Source organism: Misgurnus anguillicaudatus, chromosome 9 (genome assembly GCF_027580225.2).
Source record: "Misgurnus anguillicaudatus chromosome 9, ASM2758022v2, whole genome shotgun sequence".
Taxonomy (NCBI): Eukaryota; Metazoa; Chordata; class Actinopteri; order Cypriniformes; family Cobitidae; genus Misgurnus; species Misgurnus anguillicaudatus.
Genome location: NC_073345.2, coordinates 26,251,479 through 26,266,370, shown reverse-complemented (window position 1 = coordinate 26,266,370; position 14,892 = coordinate 26,251,479). Strand labels below are relative to the sequence as shown.

The following is a 14,892-nucleotide window of genomic DNA, read 5'->3' as shown; positions in this document are numbered from 1 at the left end:
GGAGTATTTTTTATACTTTTTTAAAACCTACAAAAAAACTTTTTTCTTTTACTTGTTGATTTTATTTTATTTTACTTGTTAATATGTTTTGCCATTGTTTAAAATGTTAAAGGGGACATTTCACAAGACTTTTTAAAGATGTCAAATAAATCTTTGGTGTCCCCAGAGTGCATATGTGAAGTTTTAGCTTAAAATATCCTATAGATAATTTATTACAGCATGTTAAAATTGACACTTTGTAGGTGTGAGCAAAAATGTGCCGTTTTGGGCGTGTCCTTTAAAATGCAAAGGAGCTGATCTCTGCACTAAATGGCAGTGCCGTGGTTGGATAGTGCAGATTAAGGAGCAGTATTATCCCCTTCTGACATCACAAGGGGAGCCAAATTTCAATGACCTATCACATGCTTGCAGTGAATGCTTTACCAAAACTAAGTTTTCATAAGTAACATTTTCTAGGTTTATAGAAGCACTGGGGACCAAATTATAGCACTTAAATATGGAAAAAGTCAGATTTTCATGGTATGTCCCCTTTAACAAACATAAAAAATCCAAGCTAATATAAAAAATGTAATAAATAAAAACTAATTTTGAGGCTATTAATGGAATGTGCTTTGGCGGGCAACACACAGACTCACCTTGCGGGCACCATGTTGGAGACCACTGATCTAAACACTACTGACTATTAAAAAGTCATGTCTCGTTTGTACGTCTATTAGGATAAAAGCGTCTGCTAAATGAATAAATGTAATAGCAATAAACAGAATAGCAAATCAATACGCCCACTTTAGCTTTCTGTATATAACAGCAGAAAAAAAACCTGCATTTATCCAGCCGATATATACTTTATATTCATCCCTTCCAACCAGGTCAAACGCACACACTCTGTGTAAAGTATATACTCTACAATCATCTTGATTACTGAGATCAATGGGTTTATGCATTTGGAGAGGAAATTAGTACAACAAAATCTCTCTCTCTCTCTCTCTCTCTTTCTCTCTCTCTCACTCTCTCTCAAGCATAATAGCACCTGCTGATGATGCTGATTGAGGGGTGAGGCGGCCAGCAGCTGAGCACATGTTAGCAGCTCAGCCAAAACCTAATTATTAACACCAGCTAATTACACACACACTGAAATAAACCATTCACACACGTTACATTAAAGACATGTCAAGATCCCTCACATCATAGACACACAACTACAGTACAAACATGCACACACATGGTCTCAGCTGGCACAACAAAGCTTCAAGAGCCATGCTGTGCAGATCTGGTGGCTCTTCATGCTCCTGCTGAAAACAACTCCTCCCCCTTAACCCCTCAAAAATGCAACACACTATTTTATATTTACACCCTTAAAGTACCTTAAAGGGGCATTTCACCCGTAGAAACATTAATCTTTATTGAAAGTGCATCATATTTGTAGTCGAAATGTAACATACATTTAGAATTTGGTGCCTATTTGACTGAGAAAAGGGGTGTTTGTAGTCTCACTCCCTCAACAAAGATATTGCACTTCCTTCTTTCAATGATGCAATATGATGATTTTTACATCATTGAAAGAAGGAAGTGCAACACTGAAATCTGTATTTCTCCTGTCTCAGCGGCAACTGAGGAAATGATGCATGACCATTCAAAAACATGACTGGGGTTCTAACTATACAAAGCTTAATGCAAATGGGTGAAGTGTCCCTTTAAGCGTGAAAATATACTCTTTTGATTATGTGTTGTGTGTGTAAAGCTAGAATTATAGTTACGTTTTTTATGCATACCCGAGGGTCTGCGTACAGTGCGGGTGACGGCAATTTCGTCAACGAAATAGTATGCTAGCATTGTACCCGCACTGCCAGGTTTTTGTAATCGTGCTTACTTTTTTCGTGGAGGTATAGGAGTATGTAGAAAGTAGCCCAGGAGATGCATTGCATTTTGTCCAAATGCGCTTGCATTGAACGTCTGTGTTCACATACGAGTCAAATAAACTATGCTTTGCAAGGCTGTGCGTTCGACCGTGTGCATACATTCGCTTAGATACATGTAAAAAACAAACTGTACTCCAGCTTAAAAGTGTCAGATGTGTGATTAATGATTTTTACAATACTCTACAATACAAAATGTAGATTGTGTAGATTTTGTGTAAAAATAAAACACAAGGTGTGTTTAAAGTAACACAAAATGTGTTGTTTTAATAATAGCACAGAGATGGGTGGATTCTAGGACAACACATTTAGTTTGTTGTCCCAAAATCAACACTAATGTGTTGTTTTAAACACATCCGTTCTAAAGGGGGTCGCACACCGGACTCGCAGCTCAGCGCCGCGCCGTTCTATAAAAATCACATTGTTTTCTATATACGCACACTGGCGTAGCCAAGTGGTGCCTGTCCGCGGCGCCCAGCTTTGACTCAGGAAGTTGCTCAAATCTCTGTCGCGCCACCACAGAGCGCCACTCACAGAGTTTAACATTAAATAACATCATATTTGTCCCAAATCATTAACGATTAACATTGGCTGCTAACGTATATTTTGCAATTCAAAGTAGACGCTATCTGACTAAACTAGCGCTTTTTAATGTGCACTTCCGGTTTATAAAACCTCTGAGTTGTCCTAGACGCGACTCGACGCGGCGCTGCACGGCGCTGAGCTGCGCATCCGGTGTGCGACCCCCTGAAGAGTGTATGCTTTAACTATAGCATAGTAAAACCATGGTTAATTTTTGTAATGGACTGAACAGCACACAGAATAGGTTAAATATTATGGGTAAATATTAGTAGCAAGGAAGGTAGAGGAAATTCAGAATGAATTACAACTCAGCATCACATACTTTCTACTGTAATATAAATGTGCGGTTTCTGAAGCAGACATACCTGTATCTTGTTTAAAGCAGGTGAAATGAAACTTGCCCATGTAGAACTCCACACCAATAATAGCAAACATGACAATAGCAAAGAAAAGCAACAGTCCAATCTGAAGAAGAGGAACCATTGCCTTCATTATAGACTTTAGTACTACTTGAAGACCTAAAGAAAGAGAGAAAGATTTAGTTGGTGTGTGTAGATGTATACAACCTGATCTCACGAATTTCTGTGTTATAGTCATGGAACATTTGGAATATTATTTAAATGAGCAAAATATTCCATGACTATAACACGGAACTTTGTGAGATCATGTTGGTGTATATGACCAATATTTCATATTATCACTTGACAACATCAAACAATACAAACTGGACTGTTTATAACCATCAGACACTTACTAGGAATTCCTGACACCAATTTGAGGGGTCTCAGCACTCGAACGGCCCGCAGTGTCCTCAAATCAAATTGTGAGCCCAAAGTGGTTAAGATCCTAGAACACAAAAATATTTACTTTATATTACACAGTTTTTTTATATTTGGTTAAATCATTGGTCAATATATTTTAGGACACACACATGTTTAAGACTTTCCCCGACATTGACAAGTTATCTCGTCAATTAAAGGTATTGCGGAGGATTTTCTTTTTTCTGGGTGGATCATCAAGACTATTGGTCCCCCTTGTTGTCAATCAGGAGTGTTGCACAATTGCATTTTTTAAAAGGTGGAGAAGGCGGTTCTTTTCTAAAATTCGAGAAAATCCTCCGCTACACCTTTAAGAAAAAATGTTTCCCTGCCAATGACTAGTTTTGACGGCAATGCATATTTCGCTATTATCCACTAGGTGGCGCTCCTACTCAAATGATAAAACACTTATGAATCCACTGATTTAAAAACAATAAAAACTCTGTGTATGTTTTAACCATTTTTTGAATCTGCGTCTTTGTAAATGACTTTTGTTAAAGGAACAGTATGTAGGATTGTGGCCAAAACTGGTACTGCAATCACAAAACTTGTGGCTAAAACTGGTACTGCAATCACACAACTGGTGGCCAATACAAAACATGACAACATAAACATCAGTTGAGGGCTACAACTCCACATTTTAAATGACAATATCCTGGACCAACCACTGTTGTCAGTGATATAAGTATTTGAAATGAAAATGATTTCTTAATGTCTAGTAACATATCAGGGCCATTTTGTGAATTATTGATATAAATTTCTTACATAATGTTCCTTTAAAGATCATTTATCTCAGCTTTTTGCTTAATTTGGCCTTTTTGAAAAATTAAGATGAAACAGTTTTTTGTTTGTGTCATAAGTGATTTCAGATTATACACAAATATTTACAGAATTAGAAATCTACAAAGATTTACCACAGGTTTGATCTAAAAATAGATGAACAAGCCTTTCTTTCAAATCTCACATTATATCAAATGACTGGATCGTCCTTTAGATCAGTCAGGAGTCCAGTGAATGAATTTTAAAGGGGGCATCACAAGAAAACTCGGCACTGAACACGAGCCTGTGTGTGTGTGTGTGTGTGTGTGTGTGTGTGTGTGTGTGTGTGTGTGTGTGTGTGTGTGTGTGTGTGTGTGTGTGTGTGTGTGTGTGTGTGTGTGTGTGTGTGTGTGTGTGTGTGTGTGTGTGTGTGTGTGTGTGCGTGTGTTCTGAGAAATCAGCATAAACTAATCTAATCTAATCCCATCATCGCGGTGGCAGTGCTGATCTGACAGCCATTAGATGTTGCCAAGGCAATGGGACTGTCTGGCGTTCAGCACATGAGCCCATGCGTCCCCTAAGGAGCTATGGAGCAGAACCAACCGGACGAATGGGTGTGCATGTAAATATTAGCACTGTTGATCGATTACAGTTTTTAATTCAATTTATTACATGTTACACAGATGAATTCATCAAATTAAAGCTATAATGTTTGCTGAAAATAATGGACAGTCCTTCCGGAAAAACGGGAAGTTTTTTTGGTGATTGTTGTGGGCCAAAATCCTTTATCTTACGGCACGTTTTCTTAAAAAATGCGATGGAATATGCAGGGTATTTATGCAATTTTATGTGTGAAAACTGTGTGAACTTGCAAAAACTGTTTGCAGCTTCTCATTGATGTTCACGTCACGTAATTACGTCACTTCCTAACATTCCCATGACAACAGGGGACATGGCTGCGCATGTGTGAATCAAATGCAACATTTTTCAGCTTTCTGCTACGATATATATTAATTTTGCGCTACGAAAACGCGGGGATTATGAAATCACGCAAGCCCTGCATATTTTGCTTGCAGAAATCAGCAATTTATGCGGCAAAAGTGCAGCGTATTTAAAAAAATGTGGCCCCCGCATAAATATGCGGACTTTGGCTGATAATGCATTGAACCATGTGATCGCATAATCTCGTTTTCTGGAAGGACTGAATGGAAACGGTTTCTTTAAAATACATCTTCCTATCCCAACTTAATATGCAAAGACAGCTAAAAGCCGCTCGAAAGCTGTTTTGACTAAAGTGTTAACACTGTGGTGCTTCTATAACTTTATCCCCTAGATATGGTAACATTTTGTGAGGGACCCCCTTCATAATATATGTCCATCAATATTTTTATGCAAAACATTTAAAGTGTTTTTAAAGTGTTCACTGAAGTTTAATAAATAGTAAGTGTTCATTAAAGTCCAATAAATAGTAAGTGTGGTATTATAGACCAGTGGTTTTCAAACTGGGGGGCCGCGAGATGGTGCCAGGGGGGCCCCAGTTTTATGACATTTTATGAAATACATTAATTTATCATGAATTTTGTGTAATTAAACCTAAAAAAATAAGGCTACTAACCAAAAGCACTAGTTTTTTGTATAATTTAATGTATTTTTTATTAAAATGTTGAGTTTTAGAACAGTTTTTTGTCACAAATTTTCTTTGGGGGGCCGCGAAGGAATGCACCATACACAAGGGGGGCCGCACGCTGAAAAAGTTTGGGAACCACTGTTATAGACAATATATTGTTTCTAAACTTAAAGGTGGGGTGCATGATTTTTGAAAAACACTTTGGAAAAGGAAGTCGGGCCGAGTACCAAAAAACACTTGCAGCCAATCAGCAGTAGGGGTAATGTTTAATAACCAACATCGTTGCCGTATTTGTTTAGGTGATTTCAAATGTCAACATTGGCTTTCAGAGATCATGCACCCCGCCTTTAAATAATTACTACTGTACACTTAGAGCAATGTATGTGTACTGCTGCAGCTTTTACAATAAATTTGGTGCTTTACGAAGAACACAAACCTTGGGCACTATAGTGAGAAAAACACACTGGAAGTACGTATGTTGCAAGAACGGAGTGATAAACACATAAAAATATCACATTTTGCTTGATATTTTCAAACTGATATTTGCTTGATATTTTCCAGACCCCAGTTTGAAAACCTCTGCTATGAAACACATCTGTATGTGCTTCTCGAACAGTCTGACGCAGGAACATCTTGTAGAAAGTATTTGTTTTCTCGATACCTATTTGAAAATACAAATTTTCCATTATATTTGGTAATAGAAGTGACACAAAAATGACACACTTGTCCTTTACGGTAATAGCTTGAGGAGTCTTACAATAGGGGGCATGAGGGTTTTAGCACATTTTTGACAGCTGGCCCGCCCAATCATAAATGTAAAAAATACTACTCTGTATAGTTAGACATGTATACTACTTTATGTGGTGTAATTTATCTATTGCATGTTATGTTAAAAACAGTAAAATTATAAGTAAGCCTGATAACTATTTAAAAACTATTAAAGCAGTTGAATGTTGCGTTATAATGAAATATTCCCGAGCAGCTTTCAGCCATGATCACTTTGAGAACTTTTTTTGCAAGCAAGTAGAAAACGTATTTTGAATAACAACACGTTATAAATATGTGCTGCGCGCTTTCCTCTCAATAACATAAACACACAACAAATATGACAGCGGGGTAAAAAATAGAAAGAAAACATCTGATCATAGTGATGTTGTTTGATATAGCGATATAGCAGCACTATAAGTCACGCCACGTTTATTGCTACACTTTATACAATATAGCCTATTGCTTTTAAGCAACAAATAGCCTATCATAACAACCTATAAGCCTACTGTGTAATTGAGACATTAATTTAAGAAATGCATTAAAGCAGAAAGACGTAGGCTGCGAAAATATAGTGGGTTCACTTAAATCCACACCACAGACGTTCTTGGTTTGCTTCTTATTTATTAAATCGAGGCAATTGTTTGATCAAACATTGATTAATATTAAGATACAATTTATACAAAACGAAATTCACTTTAAAGAAAGTCTTTCTACAAAACAAACCTCGCAAAATCGCTTGCCCGACGTCCATTACGGGCTATGGCGAATTCCTGTCGGGCTAAAAAAAAATGATGCGCCTTGGCCGTCGGGCGGAGGAAAAAATATTACATTATTTTAACTTAAATATGTGAGAACGAAAATATATTTTTAGTGATTTGCATGAAGAGAATATGATGTTAGAAGCTTCATTTCAAGCATTTAGTAGCCGTATTTATTTAAACACTTTAATAGGTTATTTAAAAAAGTATAAGGTTTTTTGGGGTTCATTTATATTTCCTGTCACTGTGTGCAGGTTCTTTTTTGTAGGCTATGAGAGCCCAATAATTTTTTTACCAAAAATGCTTAATAAATGTCACGTTGCATTACAATTTAAAGTATCAATAATGTCAAAAATGTGACGTGCAGTTCGGGTGTGTGTGTATGCTGTTTAAATTAGTGTTCTGAAGTTTTGACGAATTTTATAGACTTGTTATAGTTTCTTATTCAAAAGTGACACCCATAGATTCAGGCCCACCCGGACTTAATCCATGCCCACCCATATGTCACGTTCTGCATCCGCCACTGCTGTACAGCAGAAAATGTAATTTTAGCATAACATCATTCTTGCAGCAGGCAAAAAGTGTCTACAGTTGTTCAGTTTGGAATAGCAGCTTCTTTTTTTACTGACACATGATCCGACTTACAGAAAAGCTTAAAAATGAAGAAAAAAAGGATGAAATTGAAAGATGGATGTCTAAAGAGAAGGGCAGGGGAGATGTGAGGGAATGATGGTGGCAGGGTTGCGGTGGAGGGATCATGCAGAGGTTTGTAAGCATGAGCAGATATGCCCCATTAAATATGACAGTGCTGCCTGCCGCAACACCCCCGCAATCTATCTTTACTTGTTTCCCAAAGACAGGGGGAAGGAGGACAAAGTCGAACACAGAAGAGGAGTAAACCAAAGTTTTCAACCTTGTTTCTTTTTAAAGACAGTTGACCTTTCAACAATCTGTCTTGTGTGGATACAAAAGCGCCCTCTGCTGGACTGACAGGAGAATTAAAGTTGTAATGACACAGAGTCTAAGCTCATGCAAAATTTAAAGACCATAAAACAAACCACACATCTACTAACAGAGAAATTACAGTTCACATGCAGTACACGCTAGGGGCTGTAACATATTGTATTATGTTGTATGCAAAATAAACACATAAATAACACATTTCATAAACTATGAAAAATTCATAGCAGATTAGCTATATAATGCGTCTGATTTATATGCTTTGGCAACATAGAGCAACCGAACATCATATATATTTTACATTTTCATTTTATATTTATAACATTTTACTTTTCAGTAGCATTAATACATTTTCCTGTAGGCTATTGTATTAGTTTGAATTGGTTAATAATATGTAAAGTATGATAAAGTAAGTATATATGTAACCTTCAAATCCACTACTGACTATTTTTATATGATTTCTCAAAGTAAACTTTAATATAAATGCTCTATATATACAATGCTTATTGTAAAGGATTCTAATAGGGGGATGCTGTGAGTGGTTTGGTGAGAGAGCGACACCTTATTATTTTAAATGTAGCAGGGTGGCTGGCAGCGAAAAGAGAGATTTTTAATATCCTGCTCCTCGATGACAGGAAATATCTCTACATGAGGTCAGTAAACTCGGACACAGAAAATAATACTGGGAACAATATCTGCTAAGGTATTTGTCATAAACACTCACATACACGTGGTAACTTTTCTTTGGGGGAAATCTCATACACATATATGGTTAAAGCCTGAATTTATTTATCTTATATTTACTTTTATCTGTTAAAAAATTGTCAAAGTGAATGTAAATGTTTACTACTGCAGGGAGATTCTTGGGTTATGTACTTGGGTTTGGTGATTGGTATTTAAACGCATGCAGGGCCGGAGTGGGACTTATTTTCAGCCCTGGAGTTTCACCACCAGCCCTGTTTGAGGCGTCAAATTCGCTTCTGCCACGTCTAGTTTGATGCTTGAACATTTGGAGTTTACTCGCTTCATTCACGTGTGAAAGCCACGTGTGGAATTCTAGTCATCAAGACATTCACACGGAAATTTACCTCATAGGAGGGGCTTCTGCGACTCCGCTAGCTTCCTGTAATCATGTCACTACTAGAGCAAGCTCCTAATTTGTTAACGTGGCACGTTTTTCCGTCAAAGTTCCAATTTTTCAACTCACGTGTGTCCTGCGGCAACGCTCAATTCATGCCATTCACGCGAACTAGACGCGCGAATGAGGCGGAATCGCGTCTACCACGCCACGCTAAACGCCTCATTCGCACCGCGAGACCTCCAGACGCGCGTCAACGTGTCTTCACATTGACTTAACATTGAAATCACTCGCGCTTGATGCCTCTACCGCAACTGGTGTGAACGAAGCACTATACCGGCCCACTTTACTTCATGACTTACTATATTAAAATAATATAATTAAATCCTCAGTAACCTTTAAGTCTGCAATAGTGCACTGTTCTCGGCTGCCTTGCAATTCATGCTATGATTTTTGCCATAGTCATGCAGCCCTTACTGTATTTTAAGATTAGTCAATTAAACTTATTTCAAAACTACTGAAAGAGAATGTGTTTGTGTTTTCCCCTATATTTCTGTTTTTTTTTTTTTTTTTTTTGGAAACCCCTGATATACAATACACATGCCAGCTTGATCAAGTATGCAGGGAAAATAGACGGAAAAATACAAATCCTTCTCTTAAGTTGTATTACTTAGATACTTACTACCTTGTGTCAAATATGAACAAAATAATGGACTTTCAAAATTTCAAAAAAAAAAATTCCAATAAACTGATGAGTTTGGTCTTGCAATAGAATAAAGCTTATTCATAGATAATTCATTGTTACATCTAAGATTTAGATTTAAAAATAATTACGATTTGTAGATCCTTTTCCTATTAAGTCACGCTCAATTTTATTTTAAATCTAGATGTGCAGCAAACGCACTGAAATATGGAGGCTGAAACAAAACTCGTGTTCACAGGTGAGCGCTTTGAAATGCATAGAAAACAGAGCATCCTGCGTTTTCCATGTGTTTTAGAGTTAATGGACCCTGATGCAAGAATTCTTCCAATAAGTGGTCTGGAGTCGGGACACAATCAACTTGGCATAAAACGGTGGCGACATCTCCCACCCGCAAATTGCGCAAATGGGGTTGGATAAGTGCTAGCAGACTACAGCAACCTTCAACCCGGTGGCATGACAATACCGGCCCCTCGGCCAAAAAACAGAACAGTCCTCCCTATGGCCAATCCGGGCCCGTTTAAACCTAAAGTGTAACATTTTGGTAAACCTTTATTGGGATAGTTCACCCAAAAATTAAAATTCGGTCAGTCATCACTAACTCAATCTCAAGTTGTTCCAAATAGAGGTCTTTACGGGACCACTTAGATCCACATTCAGATTTACATTCAGGTCCAGTCAGGTTTAAAAAAATGCCACTGGGTCAGGTGGGACTCGGGTCTAATTTTCTCTGGTTTGTCTTGGGTCAGGTCTTTCTTAAAATATAAAAAGATTTGATTTATGCGCGTCTGTTTTGGTTAAAGTGATTCGGGTCATTTCGGTTCAGGTACATTTCTTTGGCCTCAAGAAGATCTCTAGTACCAAATCTGTATCATTTCTTTGTTCTTCTGAACATAAAGAAAGAAATTTTGAAAAAATGTTTGTAATCAAACCGAACCAGGGCACCATTGGCTTTAATAGTATTTTTTTTTCTTACTGTGGAAGTCAATGGTGCCCCAGATTGGCAAAAAATGTTTTATCTTAATTTGTGTTCAGCAGAACAAAGAAATGTATACAGGTTTGAAACCACTTTCATTTGTTAAAGGGTCATTTTTACCTTTTTTTGGTTACTTTCAATGGCAGGGGACTGTTTTCGGGCAGTGCATAACATCACTACGCCTGCTACAGCCATGTTACATCAGCAAAGTCCTTGATTATTACACCAGAATGAGAGTATAGTTCCTAGCCATATCTGCCTAGAAAATCACAACTTTTAATTTCCATCGGTCTTACTACACGATGTAATTATAGAAGAGTCAAGTTTTAAATAGGAAAAATACAGAAACTCTCTGGTTATTTTTTAGTGCGATGCTAATGGTCTAATCAGATTCAATGGAGTGTGCTAAGCTATGCTAAAAGTGCTAGCGCCAGCCCCGAAGATTGGCTGAATGGAGTCCAAAACGATAAGAATCAAATGTTTAACTCTAGGGGAGCTGTTATATTTTCAAAAAAAGTGGAGTGTCCCTTTAATTTTACTTCATATTAATTTCAGCATTCACTAATACATTGTAAAATCAAAAGTTGTAACTGTAAACATTAGTCAATGCACAATGAACATAAACAATTGCATTCGCATAAATCACAATAACAAAGATTTTTTAAATTTATAATAGCATGTTACAACCTTATTGCATTGCGTTACCAACATTTCCATGCCACTAACTAAATGAAATTGCAAAAACAATGTTTTCAAAAAGGGTGATCTGAATGTTTAAATGAACAGATCAAGGCATTAAATTAATAGAGTCAAAATAATAACAATCCAATAGGAGAAAATATGAAGAGTTTGGTTCCAAAACGCGATAAACGCCATTTTTGAAAAAAATGAGTTACTGCCAAAATCAGTATTATATCAGGTCAGTAGTTAAAAGTAAATAATTAATTTTACGCAAAATCCAATACCCGCCGTGATATTCTGTCATCTTTTCTCCCTTTTTTCCCAAAATGCGACAAACGCCACTCCTGCTTTTTTACAGAACGCAATAAATCCATTTCTGATATTACAGCGGACCATTCACGCAGTTAAGCCAGGCATGGCGGCGCGCTGAGTGCACGGAGTCCTGGTTTTCCTCATCTACTTTGTACTCCGTGATCGACAAACAAAACAAAGTAATGCTTTGGTAGCATTGCTGGACCTGTGATGGTTTTCTGTGGCGGGAAAGAAGCGTAAGCCATCAACAGCTAATAATTTCCGCGAGAGGCACTCGGTTGCTTGTTCTCCAGACAGCATCAAGCTTCTCATGCTAAAACATTGTGTTCTTACAAAGTAAGTATTTTGGTTAATGCCATTAATGTTTATTTTTTAATCATTGTATACCACTAGTCAACTAAATAAATATAAAATGGTAAAGATGAATGCACATTTATACATTGATTTAATAGATTTATAGCATTTTGAAATAAAAAACTGTCATGGATTTATTGCATTTTGTGGAAAAAAGAATTAGTTTTTATAATAAATCTTTGAAAATCAAGTTATGGATTTGAATTTTTTATGTTTTTATAACCTAAAGATGCTATGTGAAAGTTTGTAACAGAAAATAGTGGTTTTCATCTTGTCACTTTCTTGGTATAGAAAACACGTTCTTACCGAAATTTGTCAAAATGGATTTATTGCGTTTTGGAACCAAACTCTTCATATATTAACACTGAAAAAAAATAGTACATGATCATTATTCCTGCCAGGTAAACACTTTACAAATTCTGCAGAAAACAAAGCCGATTGAACAAACAACTCAAACAAAACAAAATAATGCAGATGAACTGACAGCAGATTTGGCTTTGCACATAACATAACCAGTATAGAGACAATAGATGTCAGAATAAGTATGGCATACGGCTGTAATTTCACGCAGTCATACCAGAATAAAGCAGTAAGAGATTCGTTTTAAGTTTGAAAGTGTGCCTATACACTCACAGAGCCAGACAATGTTGGACTAAAAATGACTGACAGCTCCTGATTTTCTCCACTCCAGGGGCGAAGGGCAGCTGACTTCTGCTGAATGAGACACGCTAAAGTCGGTACTACAAACACGCGAGTGGGATATCTCACCCTCAGCGGGGGCGCTGTACTATAATTACTGTTGCGCACAGACACAGCGGTGCGATTGAGTTTTTCACAGGTTTCACAAAGAGACTTATCCCTTTCAGATCATCATGTAATGTCTGAGGAAGAGCTGTCAGTCAGCCTCGGGCACAGAGTCACCTCACAACCTCAGCACTGAGATCAAGAAACAAGATGAAGCTGAATACAGAGGGATGTGTTTATTGAATATGTTACAAGCTTCCTTTTGGCAAATTGGGATTTGATGAATCAAACACCCTTTATGTAAGAGTTAGGACAATACAAGAAAGAGCATAAAAACATGTTGGTACAAGAAAATACAGTATTTTTCACATTAAAAAAAGCCAGTAGGCCTGTACTTTTATCTTAAAAAGACTTTAGTTGAAGCTGCAGTCTGTCTTTTTTAGGGTGAACTGTCTCCTTACACAAAACTAAATCTGTATAATTAGTATAAAATCGTCCTCAGGTTGGACAGTGATTAAAAGCCCCCCAATTTTTTTTTTTTTTTTTTTGAGGAATTTCAGCACCTTTTGACTCCTCTCATTTGGATAAGTGAGTGCAATCTCAGGCCATCTGCTATCAATTAGTCATAGATCATTTCTGCCACGTCTCTCTTTATTACTTGCCACAAGCCCTGTTTACACCTTACAGTACACTTAAAATGGTCAATTGGATCACAAGTGGACAACACTAAATACAGGTTTAAACGGGGTGTAAAAGCTTTTGACCTCGTCCAATTTCGACCACATTCAAAGGTAGTCGAAAACGCATTTGACCAGATTGCTTTTGTGGTGTAGACGTCCACATGGTCGAAAGTGTTCGAGCAGCCACAAAAGACCGCCTACTCTCTACCTATTGATCTAATGTGATGTACCGAGCACAATGTTTAAAGAGCCCACGATTCACAATTGTAAATTTCATTTGGTGTGTAAGTGTGTATTAGTACATGTTAATGATATGCAAAAGGTACAAACCCCAAAGTAAACAATGACGCAAGTAATCGTCTCAAACATAAATCTATTTTCTTGGACTACAACAAACACACGGATTGTAGGCAACAGTTTACTTCCTGGGATTGGAGATGTAGACAAGACCGACATTATCATAATTCCTCCCGCTTGGACTCACAGCCTGTAATGCTGCGTTTACACCAACCGTGTTTGAGGCGTCAAAATCGCGTCTACCACGAACCACGGCAGGCACAAACTAGACGCGCAAACGAGGCGGAATCGCGTCTTCCGCGCCAAACGCCTTATTCACGCCGCGATACATCCAGACGGGCATCAATGCGTCTTCACATTGACTTAACATTGAAATCACTCGCGCTTCACGCCTCTACTGCGGCTGGTGTTAAAGGATAATTCCGGTATTTAACACTTTGAGTCTCATTTCTGGTTTGTTTTGGATGAACTACAGTGATGGACACTGAAATTTTGACAATGGGTCGTGTCTTGAGTTTTTGACTTGTTTAGAAGCGTCTCTTGCCTGCTTCAGAAGGGAAGTCAATGGCCATGCACAAACATGTCATTAAAACAACACTTAACGTTCATTTTCAAAACTGTGCTGCTCACCGAGTGGTTCGTGGTGTTCGTTGATGATTAAAAACAAGTTGTGTAGCGAAATACAGTTTCTGTCGTGTTTTATTTGGCATTTTGTAAAATTCCATTGACTTCTCTGGAAGACTCATTGCTCGCTGATATATCACTCCGCCGCCGCCGGAAAAGGAAAAGGGACTGTTTACACACACTAAAAAATATTGGGTTGTTTTTAACCCAGGGTTGGGTAACCACAGGACAGAACACACCTCTGGGCCAAAACGACACAAC

At 37.6% G+C, this 14,892-nt stretch overlaps 1 protein-coding gene across 10 annotated transcripts in view; it reads right to left on the bottom strand.

Annotated features, from left to right (window-relative positions):
• cacna1bb (calcium channel, voltage-dependent, N type, alpha 1B subunit, b) overlaps positions 1 to 14,892 on the bottom strand; it is a 176,730-nt gene that overhangs the window by 111,853 nt on the left and 49,985 nt on the right. For all 10 annotated transcript variants that reach the window (XR_012371170.1, XM_073871366.1, XM_073871365.1 and 7 more), the window contains exons 3-4: positions 3,250 to 3,341; positions 2,861 to 3,013 (exon numbers count right to left, since the gene is read on the bottom strand). Coding sequence is in view for 9 of the 10 variants with exons in the window: in XM_073871366.1 (XP_073727467.1) it covers positions 2,861 to 3,013; positions 3,250 to 3,341 (245 nt within the window). In the remaining variant the exon portion in view is untranslated. The remainder of the gene's footprint in view (positions 1 to 2,860; positions 3,014 to 3,249; positions 3,342 to 14,892) is intronic.